This window comes from Scleropages formosus, chromosome 4 (assembly GCF_900964775.1).
Source record: "Scleropages formosus chromosome 4, fSclFor1.1, whole genome shotgun sequence".
NCBI lineage: Eukaryota > Metazoa > Chordata > Actinopteri > Osteoglossiformes > Osteoglossidae > Scleropages > Scleropages formosus.
The window spans coordinates 29,285,771-29,304,344 of NC_041809.1; the positions used below are offsets into that span (position 1 = coordinate 29,285,771).

The following is an 18,574-nucleotide window of genomic DNA, read 5'->3' on the forward strand; positions in this document are numbered from 1 at the left end:
CTGTAGTCCCCTTGAGCAAGGTACTTATCCTAATTACCCAGCTGTGTAAATAGACTCACATTATAATTCATTTTGGAGAAAAGTGTCAGCTAAGTGTGTGTCTATAATTATATATCCAGTACACATACAACTTGGAAAAATAAGGCAGATTTTTTACACTTTTTGAATATCTCATATCAGGTTTTTTTTTTGTTTTGTTTTTTTAATGAGCTGTGTTATAATAAGAAACTAGTATTACGTTTAAATGGTTTTCTTAAAAAATCCATAATTTTAAAATGCTTCCGTGAAAGTGTGTGGAATATCCTTTACCTCAAATACCATATCCGCTGAGAGTATTTGCATACGAAAGCTGGAAGAAGACGTAAAAGGCGTGTCATGCCGATGTCTGACTATTGGTTGAGAAAAATGGAGTCATGTGACGTAACGTTTCCGGGTTTTTCTCATTGCCTCATAGAAGGTGAAAGGTTACTATCGGTCATTCACTTCTTCAAGGAGGAGCTGCAAAGTGTGTCGGCTGTAATAGAGGTAAGAATCTGGGTAAGCCATGCAGCCCTGTTTTGTAATCTTATTATTTCAATCTTGTGTCTGTATTAGGTAGCAAAAGCATTGATCTGGTCGTTAGTGCGTGTAACTCATGTACCTTCCAATTAAGCACCTCAAAAGCGTCATAGATTTTACATACATATGATTATTGATGTTATTAGTGAAATACAGGTTTAATTTTTTTTTTTCTGTTGCTGTTTTTCATCTCAAATTTCACATGCAGTTGAAGATATTGGAGTTATTTTTTCCCGCAGCTCGGGTTTATAGAAGTAGTTCAGTTCGGAGAGTTGTTGCATCTGAAATGAGCCATGAGAGATGATGATGGTTCTGATGATCATTATGATCATGACATGTACTGCGAGTTCAGTTCAGCAACTCCGCGAATATCATCCACGGCTGGCTCCACTAAGTTAGGGCTCATGTAAAAAGCTGAACAGGTTCAAGTAGGTTTTACAAATTTACTCAAGTTATTTCGATCTCCGTTTCCTCATTTGTTTCCTCGTACAACCACGTACGTGTTTTAACGGACACATGATTCTCCATTGTGAGAGGAGGAAGCACGTGCCGGTTGAAACGTTAGGTCGCTGTTTACATAAACAAAACTAAGTTTTACTAACACAACCTTGCACTGTATGTCGGCACATGTTTACGTTTCTGGGAAAGCGGTAGAAAATGTGAGGAGTACAATTTTTGTGGATGCCGGGAGCACGTTGGACCGTTTCAAACCCGGACGGGCGGACCACGTCGCCGCGCGTGATTGGTGGTTCATCTGACGCGTCCACCTGGGTTAATATTTCTTCGGTATTAAAGCTAATTTATTATTACAGTAAATTCTTAGGTGTTGCTTCATCCCGTGAGGGAAAGTGGGGAAATGGTGGGCTACTCGCCCCCAGGATGAGCTATAGAATGATTACCCCCCCCCCGCATTGGAGGGGGACATGGAGGTTACTGTAGGTCGAGGAATCACGCGGCGAGTGAGAGGACGGTTCCCGCCCAATCCAGTGACGCGAAAACGGTCTTCGCCGCGGTCTCACCATGTTTATCAGTAAAATACCTGTGAAATTAAAAATATCGTTTGAAAATACGTATTCACTTTCCGTCTCATTTTTTTTACAAACTAATGTCACGAATGAGCATACGGCGGTAATTTTGCCTTGACCTAAGCCTAAGGAGGGAAGATCAAGATGCTGTTTTTGTTTCATCGAAAGTCTCGGACTGCAGCAGCGCTGGGTTTAATCGATATGACAGTTCCCACTGAAACGAGGAATTAAATGTGCGATACACCCGTTTTAGTGACTTTCCGCGTTGGGTTCTTTCCAGAATATAAATGGGAACTACATAGACAAATAGTTCACTTCTTTCGTTTCGTTTTTTTTTGTGGTTTAGTGGCCCTCATGATTATTATTGTAGTTGTCAGTTTTGTGTCGGCTTGTTTGACTGATGTTTTCGTCAATGTTTCCTACATCACATATTAACTGAAGACGTGTTGCCAGCCCAGTTTCGAACGCCGTGGCGACAGTGGAGGCACAACGAGGGCCGTTCTACGCGGTTTTTTTTTTTACCCTCCGTACTCTATTTTTAAGCAGTAATGCGTAGCTTCCCGGTCGCGCGTCTGTAAGACATCCGCGTGCGGAGTGGGGTGAGCGCGAAGGCGCGATGCCATTGGCTGCGTGCGTCAGCCGAGCGCTGTCCTTCAAAGGAGCTCGCGGGCACCCCGTGTCACTGGCGCGCGGTGCGTGGATGCCCTGACCTGTATCTCGAGAAAGTCCTTTGTCTCTTCTGGATTCGCTGTCATTTATTAACGCATCGTTTGGTAAAGAAAATGGAAACTCCAGCCCGCTAATATGTGAACGTGAAAGAATTTAGTTCCTCTCTTATTATTTATTTATTATTTTTTTAAATTTAAACCTTCCAATACATCTGAGAGTTAACAACTTACTGGTTCCAAAAATGACTCAATAAGCACCAGCCATTCTTCTTGTCCACTCATGAGCACGTACGTTTTGAAGTGCATCTCCCAAACAAACTGCACATGATGAGACAGTTGTGTCCCAGTGCACCTTATAGAGGACATTCTATGCTATACCAGGTGTTTGAAAATGAACCTTGGAATGTCTTCGAAATGCTAAAATTTCACCCCAAAACTGGGTCCGGTAGGTGTCACGGAAATCAAGGACTGAAGTTTTTACCTTTCTACGATTAATGCATTTCAAGAGACCAAATGTCTTCAAGACCTCTAATCAAAAACAATTGCTACCAAAACACAGCTATTGTGTATATATTAAATTTCATGACATTTAAATATTACTCAATGTCTGTCTAGATAAGCGTTGAAGAACAAGGAGCCTGCACATGGGGTCAGAATGAACCAGTATATAAATTTGCTTTGTAAATTTGCTGAGTAAACTATGCCGGTCATACCAATATGTTGGGTAAGGTGATCAATGATAACATTTGTTTGGAATAGAGCTTGAGATAAACCCATTGTATGATTAATGACATTGTATAAACAAAGAACGAGGATCTCGGCAGGCAAGTTTTGTTGCGAAGCACTAAAGAGCTGCTTGCAGCATTTGGCCGTAACGCGTAAACCGCTAGTCTTCATATTACTGTAAGTATTCTTTGGAATCGCGCACTCTGTGCTGTTACATCAGCATTTCTTTATTCGGCATGAGATGTGGATGTGTTTCGCAAAGAGACCATGTTCAGTTAGACTGGACATTGATGGGTTAAGGTTCAGCTCTGGATGTGGTATATGAGCAAGGAGCAGAAACCAACAGCACCACCCAGCTACTATCACATCTTTACCATCATGTTTACCATCATACATTCTTGCTATCTTTGCAGAATTTTATTCCGTTGTAACTTTATGGTTGTTCACATGACCCTAGGTAGAAGAAAATGGTTTTATTTACATAACTGAACCTTAACGTCTACAAGCTGGGACAGTTTATTTAAAAAAAAAAAAAAAAAAAGACCTAAGTTAAAGGTCACTTTTTCAAAGTATCTTTTGGGTTGCAGTATGTTGGAGGTCAAAGGTTCCCCTCCTCTCACACACACTTTCAGATCCATTAATTGTGTACTTCTCTGAAAGTAATACTGTATGTGTTTAGAACATTGATGGGTTAAAACATACAGTATCAATTTTGAGCCGTTTGAGATACCATTAAGTCTGTTAAGTTGTCTTAATGCATTTGAGAAGCACAGGATTTTTGTGGCCAAGTGCAGCTTTCCAGGTTGGTGAAAGGTGATGTTGTTCACCCTTGTCTCAACCAAAGGGTGTGAGGCTGACTCACCATAAAATTGGATGATGTCACAGCTGTGTGTGTTGGTGTTCCTCCGTGTTCGGTTACTAATGTGCGTGTGTTTCTCCTTTCCACATTTTCTTTGAAAATTTGTGACAAAATGAGAGAAGGCACATCAGTAAAAGTGTTGGTTCCTTATGCATTTCCCCTAACTCCATTTAATTTTTTTTTTTTCTTTCACTTTTGAAACATCTCATAGTATTGATTCTGTTAGGTGGACTGATTACTGGGTTGACCAGATTACCAGAATTTGATTTTGGAAGGCACTGTTTAATATTGGTCAACGTTTGCTTGTTACTTCATACCTAACAGTTTAATTATATTACATATGTGTCTAGAAACACAGGCTATAACCTCTAACCTATATAACTGGCCTGACCAAGCATGGTTCATGAAGGTTAATGTTTCATTGGTCATACATCTGTTTCACAATAGAGAAATCTATACGTTCTGAGCAAATATATTTTAAATGGTAATGTTTGACACTAATGAGCACCGTTCCCTTGTCTGTACATCTGCAACATCGTTAATCATACCAAATTACCAGCATTTCCTCAGATTACTACTGCCTTTCCGGTTACTGGAGATGAAATGATTTGGGTAACACGTGTTCAATATGAATTTCAGTGTATTTGTATATGATGTATGGATGAGTGAGCCATTTTAAGTAGTGTATCTAGCAGTGTAAGTCACCTTGGTGAATAAGGAGCGGGCTGATGAACACTACATAGAGTTGATCGGAAGTCGCTTTGGAGAAAAAGCATCTGGTAAATTTAATAAATGTAATGTATTTTTTAAATCTAAATCTTCTCTTGCTTTTTTTTTTTTTTTTAAAACTTGTCCATATAATTTAGTGCATGTTCCTTCAGATAATCTATTTCAATATAACCGGGCTAAAGTTCCCCCACACAAAGGTTATCGGCAGCATTTCCGTTCGCTTGCACATAATGATGCAAGCTGCGTGACCCGTGGCTTTGGAGAAAACAGCAACGCGGATACAGGCGCAGCCTAAAAGGTTGCCGTTATGCTGACCAAAATGTACAAATCATATACTTCACAACCTTACATCCTGTTCCTTTTTTCCCCCCCCTCCCTAGTACTTTAAGAAAAAATGTGCGTTTCCCTAAGGATGCCTTTTCCATCGCGTCATCCTCTTCCTGTGACGACAAAGGCGTTACGTTTTTTTTGTAGCCGAAAGGAAATTCATGACCGCGAGTGGGAAAACGCATTGAGAAATGTCAGAACTCCATGTGTGAACGAGTATTTGGTCTGGTCAGCTGTTGTTCTGGTGTTACCTGGGTTTTAAACTATTACACCGGAGCTTAAACAGTGCCAGTATTACCAATATTAGTCGGATGTCCCCACTGCTGACGTTTTTCCTGTTGGTCAGTGGAGATGGCACCGCTGAAGTAAGGAATGCTCGTAGGAGGGATTGTGACAGATGTTGGGGAGTGGGAGGAGCTTCGTCTCGGAGAATAAAAAGGCTCGAAGAGTGCTCTAACCATGTAGACTGTTCCGTGACTCAGAGTGACTCAAGTTTGTTCACTTCCTTAGAAAGTCTGTCTCGGAGTGTGGGGCTGAGCTTTGCCGGCTGTTCGGTTGGAGCGCTGAAAGGTAAGAGACCGGAGCTTCCGAATCGAAGGAGGAGAAGAGAAAACTGAGGAGGAGAGCTGCTAGAGATGAGCCACGGTGCTTCGGAAGGTCGTGTCTCTAAGACGCCTCCTGCCTTTAGAAGTGTAATCTGTTACACTGCAGGACACTGTGGCACTTTTTCCTTAGTACCTTGGCTACTTATATTCAGTTTTGGCATTTGCTCAGATGTTCTTAGCTTTCGTCGTCACTTCAGGTTTATCGCATTTAATGTCATGCTTAGCAAACGCCCTTTGTATGTGAGCACAAGACACATTTTCGGTCATATCCAAAACATACCGACACTTTCTGAGTCGCAAAGTGTTAAACTCATCTTCGGATTATGCAGGTGTACTGAATTTGGTGTAAATTGAGCTGCTGAAATGAAGTTTTCTTAATTTCACTGGATTATTCGGTCAAGTCAAAGTCAACTTTGCTGCCGTTCCACCTATACACGAGTTACAAGGACAGGAGAACAAAATTCCATTTCTCTTTGGACCTCCCTGCCAGATAAGTCTTCGTAGGAGGTTCACACTTGCTTAACCCTAGTGACGATGTTTGTGTGTGGTAGTGGTGCAAGGCCGCCAGGTGTGTGTACAGAGTCGTTCATCACGTTCCAGCGCTGTCGTACCTCAGTGCGCGGTGCCGCCGGTGCTTGCTGAGACCTGCCAGAGAGCACCAAGTTCACGGTTGTGCTTCTTTGACTCATCCTCAGCTTCTCTTGCTCTCCTGTGGTGATCATACACTCAGATCCTGTTAATGATCTACCTTGAACCTGACTGTTTCTACTGTGAAAGAGACGTGTCCTTACGGAGCTTTAGTGGCACTGCATTCATTGATTCTTTTTTTCTGGGTACAACTTATCTTGGATGTATATTTGTCAGATTCCACATTAAGCAGTCGTTCCTGTTTGGGTGCCTATGGTAGTCGTTGCTTTGCGAGTCACCTTTATACCTTTGAGGTTGTGAGGTGGGGCGGCCCTCGTCGGACACTGGCTGTCTCCAAAAGTGGTCCATACCCTGTTTGAACCCTGCTCTCACCTGTGACGTTTCCTCCTCCCAGCAGCTCGCACCACCTGTATTTTGCATTACTGTCTCTGACTCCAACAGGTGGTGTTTACGTCGGGATATAAAGCCTCTTACAGTGTTTGCAGAAGTTACAAACATTTCTCATTTGCTTAACCACAGCTTTGCACATAAACTATGCAGCATGTAAATACGCTCTCCTTTTAGCATGGGTGCGCTAGAGCTTACAGCAGAGTATTGCATGATTCTTTTTTTTTTTTTTTAAAAAAAAAAAAAGAATATAAATAAAAGTTGAGGCACAAACAGTTTTGGATGTTCAGATGTCTAATGATTTGTGTTTGTAGCACATGTCGTTTTCTGCAGTTCTGGGATATTCAGAAGATGCAAAGGGGAAGATTAAAATTTATAGCTGCAGTGTCTTTGTGTGTGTGTGTGTGTGTGTGTGTGTGTGTGTGTGTGTATATATATATATATATATAAATAATGGAAAAATTGCTCATTTTATCAGTTTCGTGTGTCTTTGTATGCCATGTGGCAGGACAGTGACTACATGTACTGCTCTTATTTGTGCTCCTATTGTGACAGGCTTTTATCTAGTTTGTCGTGTTCTTAGTAACAGTGCGTGATCCAACAGAGAAAGCCTGCAGTCGTGGTAAATATCAGCTGTCATGTCAGCTCCTGCATGTCACCGTCTCACAATCTGAGCATCACGCAGCATCAAGTCCACTTTGTTTCCAACTTTGTGGAAATCTCAGGTTAAAGTGAGCGCAAAGTAACCAAAGAGCAGATGAGTAGTCCGTGTCCTTAGGGAAATGAGCGGGTACGCATTTTGGACATTTTGTTTGTTTGTACGCACACACTCAGTTATGGGGTAACTGCAGGTGAAGGAGTTCTGGGAAATCACTATGATTCAGGTGGAGAAATTAGATGTAGTGCCGACGAAGGAAGAAGCCTTTTAGAGGCTCCGTGCACCAGTGCGCTTGTCCGTTGAACCTTTCCAAAGTTCCATGTGTTTCCAAGCAGGTCGCAACATTGATGTGTGTGTGCTTGAGGGCGGTCCTGCTACACTTCCAAAACAATATGAATGCATTTTGAAATTCATACTGTTATTTTGCCACTTTTCAGTGAACTTCACTTCATCCATCGCGTTTCATGTGTACCAGTGAGTCAGTTACCAATATGTAGTTTGTAGTACTTACATTTTTGTCTTTTATGTTGTCTTTTGTAGAGAAAGAAGTACCATCCCGTCGCTGACTTCACTGTGAGTATGCAGTAATTATTCACATCGTGTACCGTTTACCGCCTTGCTGTCGTCATGCAGGCTGCAGTGAGGGAAAATCAGCAAGTCATCAGTATTACTCATCGTACACGATCAGTTTCACTTTGTTTCTGTGCTTTCTTTATAGATTGATTTTTTTTTTTTTTTTTTTTTTTTTTTTAAATTTATTATTAAAGGAAATTTTCTCCTAAATTGTGATCATGGGCTGTAGTTTGACAGTGGCAACTTATTCTGTAAAATAAAACTTGAGATGGGGTTTCTGAAGCCTCTCTGCATCCTACCTGGGTATTACCAGGAGGCTGAACCTTAAGTAGCACTGCTTCACATGAATTTTTTTTCCATTGTCAAACCTACAGATCTCTCCCTTTCTCTCAGAACAGGTCACTCATTTTAGTTTCGTACAAGCGCGGCATTTTATGTCTGTTTTCTTCATAGCTTAATTAGATTTTTAAGCAGTAAAAGATGTACAGAAGAGGGTAAAAATTGCAGGTTTGTCATTTTTGTTACTTTTTCACTTTTACAACAAGTGGCTTTGATTCTATGAACATTCGATCATTCTGTTCTTGTATGAAAATGCGTGAAACTTCCAGAAGCGAATGTGTGCGAAACAGGAAAATGTTTAACGTTTGACGAAATGACATAAAAGAATTGATCGGTCACGTGGATTCCAATCGCATTGCTTCGTTACGGCTCTGCTTCTTTCTGGATTTCCTTCCTTTCTTGCAATTTTCTCTCCTTTCTGGTATAAAAATGAGTTGTGGAGTTGCACGCTAAATTTAGGTCCCTATGCAATCAGCAATATATCCAGCTCAGATTTATTTGCTTTTTGTCTTGATATTTTTCCTTTTGTGGGTTTTGTGCAGAATTAATGATGTGTATAAATCAAGGTGGTTTTTTTGAATTTTATTTTTTAAACAAACACATCTAATTCCCTCAGAGTTGCAAATCTCTTCACACTTAAATGCATTTTTTTTTTTTTAAAAAAATTTATTAGAAATTGGGCTCAGTTCGCAGTTTTACGTGAATGTCATTTGGACTCTGCAATGTGCAGCTCTAGTGCCGTTTGTTTAGTCAGTGTATGTTACTAATTTTTTTTTTTTCTTTCCTCTCTCCTCCCCTGTTTCTCTGTGTCTCTTTGGTCTGTTCCCCTTTCCTGCTTTTGTGTACCACAACAGCACTTAAAGCACTACAGCTCCACAGCTTGCTTTCATCACTTCGACCAAAAACCTTAGACCAGATGCTGCTGCTCCTCCTGCCTTTCTGTTCTTCGTCTTTGTGCCGCGGCTCTCTGCTTCGCACGAGGCGTCACTGAGCTGAGAGAACTGCCGGGGGAAAAAAAAAAAAAAAAAAAAAAGAGAGAACTCCTTGTTTTGCGTCCTAATATTGCTAACTATTGATACTTGGGAGTTTTTTTCAAAATGCACATACATTCCATTGTCTCGTTCCCCATTTACCTTTTGATGAGGCTCTACACCCTCCTCACCTTTGTCCCCTGGTATTTCCTTACTGATGTCCAGAAGAAGAAAGCCATGGCCAAACGGATAAAAGCAAAGTCCATTACGGGCAAAACTGAGGGGCCCTACCGTTCAGTGGACCACTTTGAGTCTCTGGCTGTGATGGACTTTGAAGGGAAAGACACGCTGGACAAATTGTTTGACTTTGCGGTGCAGCAGTTTGGCAAAGCCGACTGCCTGGGAACCAGAGAGGTGCTGAGCGAGGAGAACGAGACGCAGCCCAACGGCAAGGTGTTCAAGAAAGTAAGTTGATCGCACGTCCCCCATCCCATCCTCACGTCACTGACAACCTGGGCAGGTCCAGGTTCCTGCTGCTGATCACGCTGCCTCGTTGATCCTGCGTTTCTCCACATATGACATTGGTTAGGGTGTCTGTACAAATGTGGTGCGTTGTGGGACTGAAGTTTGAATGTTCTCTCTCACAGCTCATTCTTGGAGAATACAGCTGGCGTTCCTACCAGGATGTGGATGTAGAAGTGAGCCACCTTGGGAGTGGACTGGCTGCGCTGGGCCAGCAGCCCAAGAGCACTATCGCCATCTTCTGTGAGACGCGTGCAGAATGGATGATAAGCGCACAGGCCTGCTTCAGACACAACTTTCCCTGTAAGCCCCACCCGTCCCACTCCTTCACCTGAAATGCGTTGTTTGCATATCTTCGGCAGCAGGCAGCGTAGTAGCCAGAGCTGTTGCTTTGGAATAAAGGAAACATCCACTTTCAAAATTCTGCTCCTGTTGTAAATTGGTAAATAATTCTACTTAAATTATACAGAAGTAACATCGTAAGGTGCCTCAAAGTTATGATAATTGATAAACTCTAAGGCGCTGTAAGGACAACTGAAGCTGTCCTGGTGATGATGGTGACATTCAGATAAATGATAGCTTTCTGGCAGCAGCCATATCTCTTAATTTTATTGTTCCCTCGGTATGGACGTAATTGCATGAAAGCTCATTTTAATCATTATGCTTAAAGTACTTCCATGTTATTTCTGCAACACTGTGTTCCTTCCGTAATTTCTATGTGGTATCTCCCAGTGGTCACTTTATACGCAACGCTGGGCGAGGACGCAGTGGCGTATGGCTTGAACGAATGTGAAGCTACTCACCTCATCACCAGTGCGGAGCTGCTAGAGACCAAACTGAAGGTACGCAAATAGCCTTCTGCAGACGTTCGTAGATAGCTGTTCGTGTTTATAGGATTCGGTAACGAGTCTTTGCATTCTCCCTTCTCCCCAACAGAGTGTCTTGTCGAAGATTTCCCATCTGAAACACATCATCTATGTGGACAAGAAGAACATTAACACAAGTGCATACCCAGAGGGTCTACAGATCCATAGCATGAGGGCAGTGCAAGAGCTTGGGGCCAAGCCTGAGAACTGTGAGTGTTGAGAGCCTACAGAGGTCACAAGGAGACTTTCAATGAAAGCTATGGTGGCCTTCTAACTTTTTAAAAAAAAAAAAAAAAAAAAAAGAGAGAGAGCTCCTGTTAGGCTTTTGTAGATCTCTACATGATCTCCATGGGGGCAGCTGGTAGCGTAGTGGTTGGAGCTGCTGCCTTTGGATGCAGAGGTCGCAGGTTTGATCCTCACCTCTGGCTGTAGGACCCTTGAGCAAGGTACTTGCCTTGAAATTGCCCCAGTAACATGATCCAATAATTGTGCGCTTCTAACCTTAACATTAAGTTGCTTTGGAGAAAAGCATCAGATAAATGTACATAGTGTAGTTGTGTAGCATGCATGAAGGAACTGGAGTAAGGGAATAGCTCTTGCCACCATAGGCACAGGAGCCTTATTCGTGTTGCTGCTTATCTTCCCGCAGTGGCTGTGCAGCCCCAGCGCCCTCAACCCGCCGATCTGGCCGTCATCATGTATACGAGTGGCTCGACGGGACGACCCAAGGGTGTGACAATCATCCACAGCAACCTGATTGCTGGCATGACGGGCCAGTGTGAGAGGATCCCAGGCCTGGGGTGAGTCGGTGCCACAAAAGGTTATGAGTCCTAAGAGTAATAGTTATAAATGTCATGTAGACTTTTGACAAGTGACTGTTAATTGCTCCTGAATCTGGACGTAGGCGATTAAGTAACGCTCTAACTTTGTTGCTGAGTTTTTATGTTGTCTTCTGCTTGTCCAGGCCAAAAGACACGTACATCGGCTACCTCCCGCTTGCTCACGTACTTGAAATGACGGCAGAGATTTCATGTGTGACTTATGGCTGCAGAATTGGGTACTCCTCTCCTCAAACGCTGTCTGATCAGGTGAACCTCAAGTCTTCAGTCCGTAATGAAATCATGAGATCGCGTAGTGCTGGCAGTCAGCTACGCCTAGGGTTTCGTGTATCTGTGCAAAAATGTTGACAAGGGCAAGTTTCAACAGTGTGTTGTGGGTTGGGTTTATTTTTTTTTTTTTTTTTTTTTTTTTCCTTTTCCCCTCCTCCATCTGGTTGTGAGATTCTAGATGGAACTAGTAGTTACAGCAGTATGCATTTCAATATTACTAGACATTTCTTGATCATCCCGATATGTTCATTCCTGTTGGTAAAACCCTTGTAATTTGGATGCTTTTCCTAGAAAGAGCTACTGATTTACATCTCGCTCATATTCTTTTGCAGTCAACAAAGATTAAGAAGGGCAGTAAGGGTGACTGCACTGTGCTGAAACCCACCTTGATGGCAGCTGTTCCGGTAAAAACCAAAACCTTCTCTATAGATGCTTTTTTGATACCAAAATCACACTTTCCAGTGTGACCCCCCCCACCCCATTCATAAAAACAGTAAGACATGTTTTAACCACTTGGGCTTCTGTTATGTATCAGTAGACCTGCCAAGACTGTTTAACCACCAATATTATAGTCCAGCTATCCATTGCTGTGAATTCAGCATCACTCAGAACATTTATTTCACCCAAGTTACTTTCTTTTAACAAGTATTTTGTTAACTTCAGATTTTGACACATCCTGTACTTCTGTTTTTAACAAACATATGTTCTGCGCGCCAGTAAAATGTACCTACAGCATTTTTTTCCTTCTTTGGCATAACTTAAAACTTCCTTAAGTGCTGTTAAATTAAATGTATCTTCATTTTCTTTCTCTGCTAAAAGGAACAGACAAGAAGCAATCTTGATATCTGTGCAAGCGGAATGAATGGTGAACAGACCTATTTTTGATTACTTTACAGGCAATCATGGACCGAATCTACAAGAATGTAATGAGCAAAGTGCAAGAGATGAGCTATGTGCAGAGAACCCTCTTCAAGCTCGGCTATGACTACAAGCTGGAGCAGATAAAGCGGGGTTACGATACTCCACTTTGTAACATGTAAATATGCTCGTCTCCCGGCAACTCTCTATATGCGTATTTACAAACACGTGCAGTAAATGTTTTAATGGTTCACTGTATATGCAGCGACTCTTCTGATCTGTTGCGTCATTCCATTCAGTGACATGATCAGTAAATGTGCTCCTTTGATTGCAAGCAATGACCTCTGCAAATATTAATTCTGCTCGTGCTTCATTTCCCATGTGAAGTGCGGTCCTGTGTCGAAACTGCTCCTTCATTTCGTAACGTATCGCCACTTCGTGTCATACGTTACGAAACATTGTACGTGAACGTTGAATGTGATTCATGTTAATACCGCAAGCACCTGAAGTCAGTTACCCCTGATGTCTTTGGATGTTATCTGCCTTAAGTGAGTCTAGAGGAGTTCTCACACCACGTCTTGTGTTTGTGTCTGCGTCTGCAGGCTGTTTAAGAAGGTGAAGGCCTTGCTGGGTGGGAACATCCGCATGATGCTTTCCGGAGGGGCGCCCCTGTCCCCCAACACTCAGCGTTTCATGAATGTGTGTTTCTGTTGCCCCATCGGCCAGGGCTACGGCCTCACTGAGACATGCGGCGCCGGGACCATCACCGAGGGTGAGGGCAGGAAACGGATCCGCTCCAATAATGCAACCTATCGACACAACCTGAGTCTCCCCACTGGTGTTCGTTCACTGATATGATCAGCAAAACTTGCTGCAAGTTGTAGATTGCAGCTTAATCTCACAGACAGGATTTAGTATCTGTTCATAAAAAGATTCTCATCAGGAGGAACTGAAAATGTATGACTTTGAAAACGTTTGGTCTCTTTTGCTCTGGAAAATGTGCTTGTATAACGCGTGGGTGGCAGTCGAGGGTAATGCATGTAGAGTGAGCCATTGTAAACCAGCATGGTAACACGTGGCTTTTGAGACATTTTCCGTGTAATTTCTGCTCTGCCTCAGCCGGTTTGTGTGGGAGTGTGTTGACTCTGTGTGAGCCGGTGGTTATCGTGGCTGCCCAGAGCCAGCATTCTATGGCAGAATTTAGTGCATCGGGTTTGAAAACGAAGAAAGTTGCAGCCTCTGTCACACATGTTCAGCAAAGGGCCGTGCTCACGCGTCTCACTCTTTGACCGTCTCCCTCATCTGCCTTTCGTTTTACTGTAGTATATGTGGGGCAGTTGGTACCGTAGTGGATAGAGCTGCTGCCTTTGGCCCCAAAGGTTGCAGGTTCAATCCCCACCTCCAGCTGTAGTACGCTTGAGCAGGGCACTTTCCTTAAATTGCTCCAGTAAAATGACCGTGTTGTAAAAATGGGTAAATAGTTGTAAGTTCTTTTCCAGAAGTTTCAGATAAATGAATAGATGTAAATGCACAGTATATTAAGGTATGTGTGCATACCTTTCTTTTGAAAACACACAAATGCTCTGGTTTTACATGCAGACAGGCTCACACTTGTTTCTGAGGTATGCATTGAAAAGTGTTCAAGATAGTTACATGATGGGTGTGTGTTTTTTGCAGGCATACAGACTGTAATCACTTAGTGCTGTATGTGCCATGTCCAGTCTGGCTGTTTTGGACAACTTGTTTGATGTATGGTGTCTTTGCCCTCTTCAGTGGCTGACTATAGCACCGGCCGAGTGGGAGCCCCCCTCATCTGCTGCGAGGTGAAGCTCCGCGATTGGGCTGAGGGTGAGTGCTTTTCCAGTCGCACACAGTGATGCTGCAGAACTTTGTGCACACTTGGGGAACACATGCTGACAGGTTTGCTCAGGTGCGCCTGCTGCCAACTTTATGCATCCCCTCGCAAGAGAGAGATGCATAAATAACGCTGCATCTTTGATATTATGTGTTGGCCAGCTCATGAAGGAGTAATTCTGAAACTTTACAATCGTATGCTGGATTTGGCACCGTGTAACGCTGACAGGCGAACAGCCCAAACCCATTCTGTCTTCTCTGTCTCAGTTCTTTGGACCCAAAGGTCACAGGTTCGAATCTCACCTCAGGCTATAGTAGCCTTGAGCAAAGTACTGACCCTAAATTGCTCCAGTAAAGATTACCCAGCTGTATAAATGGGTAAATAGTTGTAAGTGCCTTAACATTGTAAGTCACTTTGGAGAAAAGCATTAGATAATGCAAATGTAACACAGTACATTTATTTTGAAAGATTGATATTAGCAAAAATCTGTTCTTGCACTGCCTCAGATCATGAAAGCTAAACTGAAGTTCTGGTAGGAATACTCACTTGCTCAGCTATTAAATACCATAACGTCACACTCGCTCGGATTCACATCTCATAAATACCTTCAGTCAACTTCCCACTGCAAGGGAACACATGTCTCAACTCCCCTACCCTCCCACAAACTTTAGATGTGCTAAATGTGTGTGTGTGTGTGTGTGTGTGTGTGTGTGTGTGTGTGTGTGTGTGTGTGTGCTCTTCCTCATCTAGGTGGATACACAACACAGGACAAACCCCACCCCCGAGGAGAAATACTTATTGGGGGTCCTAATGTGACAATGGGCTACTACAAGAGTGAACATCTCAACGAAGACTACTTCGTGGACGAGAAGGGACAGCGGTGGTTCTGCACAGGAGACGTGGGCGAGATGCACCCAGATGGGTGTCTGCAAATTGTGGGTAAGTACTATGGTGTTGCCCAAGGGACACTGGAGCAACATGCTTAGTAATGTCATTTGGGTTGGTTGGTTCTGCCCTCTGGTGGTCATATTTTTCATTTGCACTTCCGCTAAAGTCTGTTTTAAGTGTAGCATAATGTGGAAAAAGAATAACAGTTCTGCTGCTTATTTCACAGATCGTAAAAAGGACCTTGTTAAGCTGCAAGCCGGAGAATATGTCTCTCTTGGTAAAGTGGAGTCTGCACTGAAAAACTGCCCCCTGATCGACAACATATGCGCGTATGCAAACAGGTACCTGCAATCGTCTTCCCCGATGCTGGGGTCACGTCAAGGGATATCACTGTACAACGACAATTTTGCATTTGTTTTGCTCCCGTAGGTCAATGGAGCATTAATGCTGAACTTTTCCTATCTTGGATATTTATGCAAACTTTGTTCGACGTTTTTCCTGCAGTGACCACGATTACGTGATCAGCTTTGTGGTACCGAACCAAAAGCAGCTTACTGCACTGGCCAGTAAGAAAGGGATTGAAGGAAGCTGGGAGGATATCTGTAACCATCCTACCATGGAGGCAGAGGTCCTGAAGGCAATCAAAGATGCTGCTGCGTCAAGTAAGTCTAGGGAGTAATGCATAACATTGGCTGAAATTGCCTGAAAACTTGGCTTTAAAGGAATTAAACAATGAAAGTAAATGGACCCATGAAAAAGTTAAATGAGTAGTTACGCTTACATGTTTCTCAGCCTAAATTCCCTTTTCCTTTCCCAACACGCGCGTTCTTTCCTTAGTCAAGCTGCAGCGCTTTGAAATTCCGGTGAAGGTGCGCTTAAGTCCAGAGCCCTGGACCCCGGAGACTGGCTTGGTCACCGATGCCTTCAAACTGAAGAGAAAGGAACTGAAGGACCATTATCTCAATGACATTGAGAGAATGTACGGAGGGAAGTAGGACCACAGTCCAGAGCAAAAATGTTTCACCATTGTTGCTATGAAATGAATACAAATGAATATTTGTATACTCGTGGTTTAAAAAGTGTTCACCAGTGACACGTGGAATTTAGATTTCACTCATCTCTTGACTTTCCTAAATTATGACCTACTGTTCATTTTTCTTGGATTCGTGTTGCCACCTCATAGAGAGTGCACGATATGTAATCCGACGAAACTGCCGTTCATTTTTACTTTTTTTTATACTTCCGCTCTGTAATTATTTGCAACTAATGTACATTGGCTTTTGTACAAAGTACAACATTTTGTGCCTGAGGAGGGGAAAGGAAAAAAAAAAAAAAAATCGTAGAGGGCAGAACGACTTGCTTAAAAATGACAAGTGATTTGCAGCGTGTGCGGACCATTGAAAAGAGAAATAACAGACCAGTTCGGAGGAATCGCTGTTTTGTACCAGCTGCCCCGTTGTGGCCAAACGTGATCATTTTATACTGTGTCAGTTATTTATATCTAGGCATTTAAGTGAAGAATTTTTTTATGTTGTGGTTGGTAAATATGTTCTGAACACATAATTTGGAAAAAGTGACAAATAAGTGTCCATTTAGAATATTCGTTCCTCAAATGTTGTGGATTTCTTGCTTATGCCGGCCTTGTGTTTTTTATTGCGGAGTGACGTGTTTATTTGGAGCCTCATTCACCAATGACATGGGCAGCTATGTAAAAATACAAAGTACTGTACATCCACCTTTTGTAATGAAAACATGTCTCTACACTCTCGCAGTAACAGGGGAGGGGAAAAAAAAAAAAAAAATCTGTTCTATTCCATGGCATTTCATTTTATTCTGCCTCCCAACCAAACCCAGCTCAACAGCCTTTTGTTATCCACCTATGCTTTAATAGATTTTAAACTGTGATTCCAAAAAAAGCAGCGTAACAGTGTATCTTCAGGAAAGGGGACGGTGGTAAAGATCACTTTCCCTTCTCCCTGTTCTTTACCTGAGGTTATTTTAATGTTTTTAATTTCTTATTTTGAAGTGTTAATTTATTAATTTAACTTAAGAACACTTTATTTTTGAAAATGTCATTTCTTTAACAACTTAGTCTTTTTTTTTTTTTTTTTTTTTTAGTTACATTTTTCAAATGGATTGCTTTGAATTTCTTCCTTTTGTTTTAAGAGGTTTCATCCAATGCAGTTCAGATGAAATGGAACATCTTTCTGCTTTGCTGGAATGTACAAAAATCAGTTTCCCTCCAGAAGGAAATTTTCAGAGTGTGAAGCTGAATAGGGTTTGTTACACAGACGTGTTGATTTGAGTGAGTCGAATGTCCGTAGTTTTGGCAAAATAGTTATGTATTTAAATTTAGTATTTAATTACTGTTTCGTGATGGGGGAAATACTGCAACGCACTTTCTTCGATGACTCAAGGCTGTACCACTTACTTTGTGACCGTGTTTATGGTGGTTGTGCTGGCTGGTCCAGTTATTGCTGGAAGACCATTCAGATGCGTTCTTGTGTATCTATGTCTTTGGGAAAATAATTTGAGATTCAGGCTAGTTGTGCTATGTTATTTCAGCCGGTGTGGAATATTTAATTTTTAATGAATTTACTGTTCAGAAACTTGCCTTGTTTAATAGGCCAGTAACCGAATACTGATCTTAACAGCTAAATATTTGTTTTTGAGAAGCCAAAATAGTGTCGACTCAACTGAACTGGAGAGCAGACTTTTATGGAAAAGGAACTGATTTCAAAGGAGGGTCGCATGTACATTTCTAGTCCGTCCTAAAACTCCTAAATGACCTTAGACTTCACCCTCTAGAACAGTCACACAATGTACTTGAAGCCAGAGAGCAAATATGGTGAGATAAGTAACATGTTGGTAGTGGAATTAGAATATTAACCACTGTAAGCATTTGTTCAGCAAAAGACATTTTTGGACCTCAGGGTTTCAATTGCACACACAAAAAAGTCTACATTGTCACAACCATCCATTGTTGTGTCACATTGAATGTGACCACTTTAAAATATTTTACAATGTTTTGAAATGTTGTATTTATTTTGATGGGATTTGTGTTCTTTGTCAAGACTGGTAGGCTTTATGCACTGGGTAATCGTGACTGCTGCAAATAAATTTGTTTTTGGAATAACTCTTTATTTTGTCTTAAAGCTTCATTAGGGAATGTACATGTGAACATTTTAATTGCCATCAACTTGCTTGTAAACACTACACCTCAGTCCCACTGTCCTTTAGTGTCATCTAAAAGTTCATACATTCATAAGGGCCAATTTATAAACATAAGTTTCAAAATTTTTTTTGTACTACTCCAGTTAATAGTATAACTGACAATATTTCTGCCAGAGAAATCTGGAGGGGTGTGTTAGTGGAACTCAAATGTTTATTTTAATATCTCATT

General features: G+C 41.9%; 1 protein-coding gene across 5 annotated transcripts; it reads left to right on the forward strand.

Moving 5' to 3' along the window:
- Positions 1 to 459: 459 nt before the first annotated feature.
- On the forward strand, positions 460 to 16,950 carry LOC108934360 (long-chain-fatty-acid--CoA ligase 4-like). 5 transcript variants are annotated; one of them, XM_029250954.1, is made up of 17 exons: positions 460 to 525; positions 5,403 to 5,462; positions 7,731 to 7,763; positions 8,957 to 9,538; positions 9,721 to 9,898; positions 10,328 to 10,437; positions 10,532 to 10,670; positions 11,111 to 11,261; positions 11,426 to 11,549; positions 11,903 to 11,974; positions 12,467 to 12,606; positions 13,031 to 13,200; positions 14,202 to 14,276; positions 15,034 to 15,222; positions 15,398 to 15,512; positions 15,676 to 15,833; positions 16,009 to 16,950. In XM_029250954.1, exons 4-17 carry the CDS (start codon positions 9,200 to 9,202, stop codon positions 16,164 to 16,166), a joined length of 2,118 nt encoding a protein of 705 aa, XP_029106787.1. In that variant the 5' UTR covers positions 460 to 525; positions 5,403 to 5,462; positions 7,731 to 7,763; positions 8,957 to 9,199; the 3' UTR covers positions 16,167 to 16,950. The 5 variants fall into 5 exon arrangements, with proteins under 5 accessions (XP_029106787.1, XP_029106788.1, XP_029106789.1 ...); XM_029250955.1 differs by lacking the exon at positions 5,403 to 5,462 and having other exon boundaries at positions 468 to 525; XM_029250956.1 differs by lacking the exon at positions 5,403 to 5,462 and having other exon boundaries at positions 468 to 525; positions 9,299 to 9,538.
- The last annotated feature ends 1,624 nt before the right edge of the window (positions 16,951 to 18,574 follow it).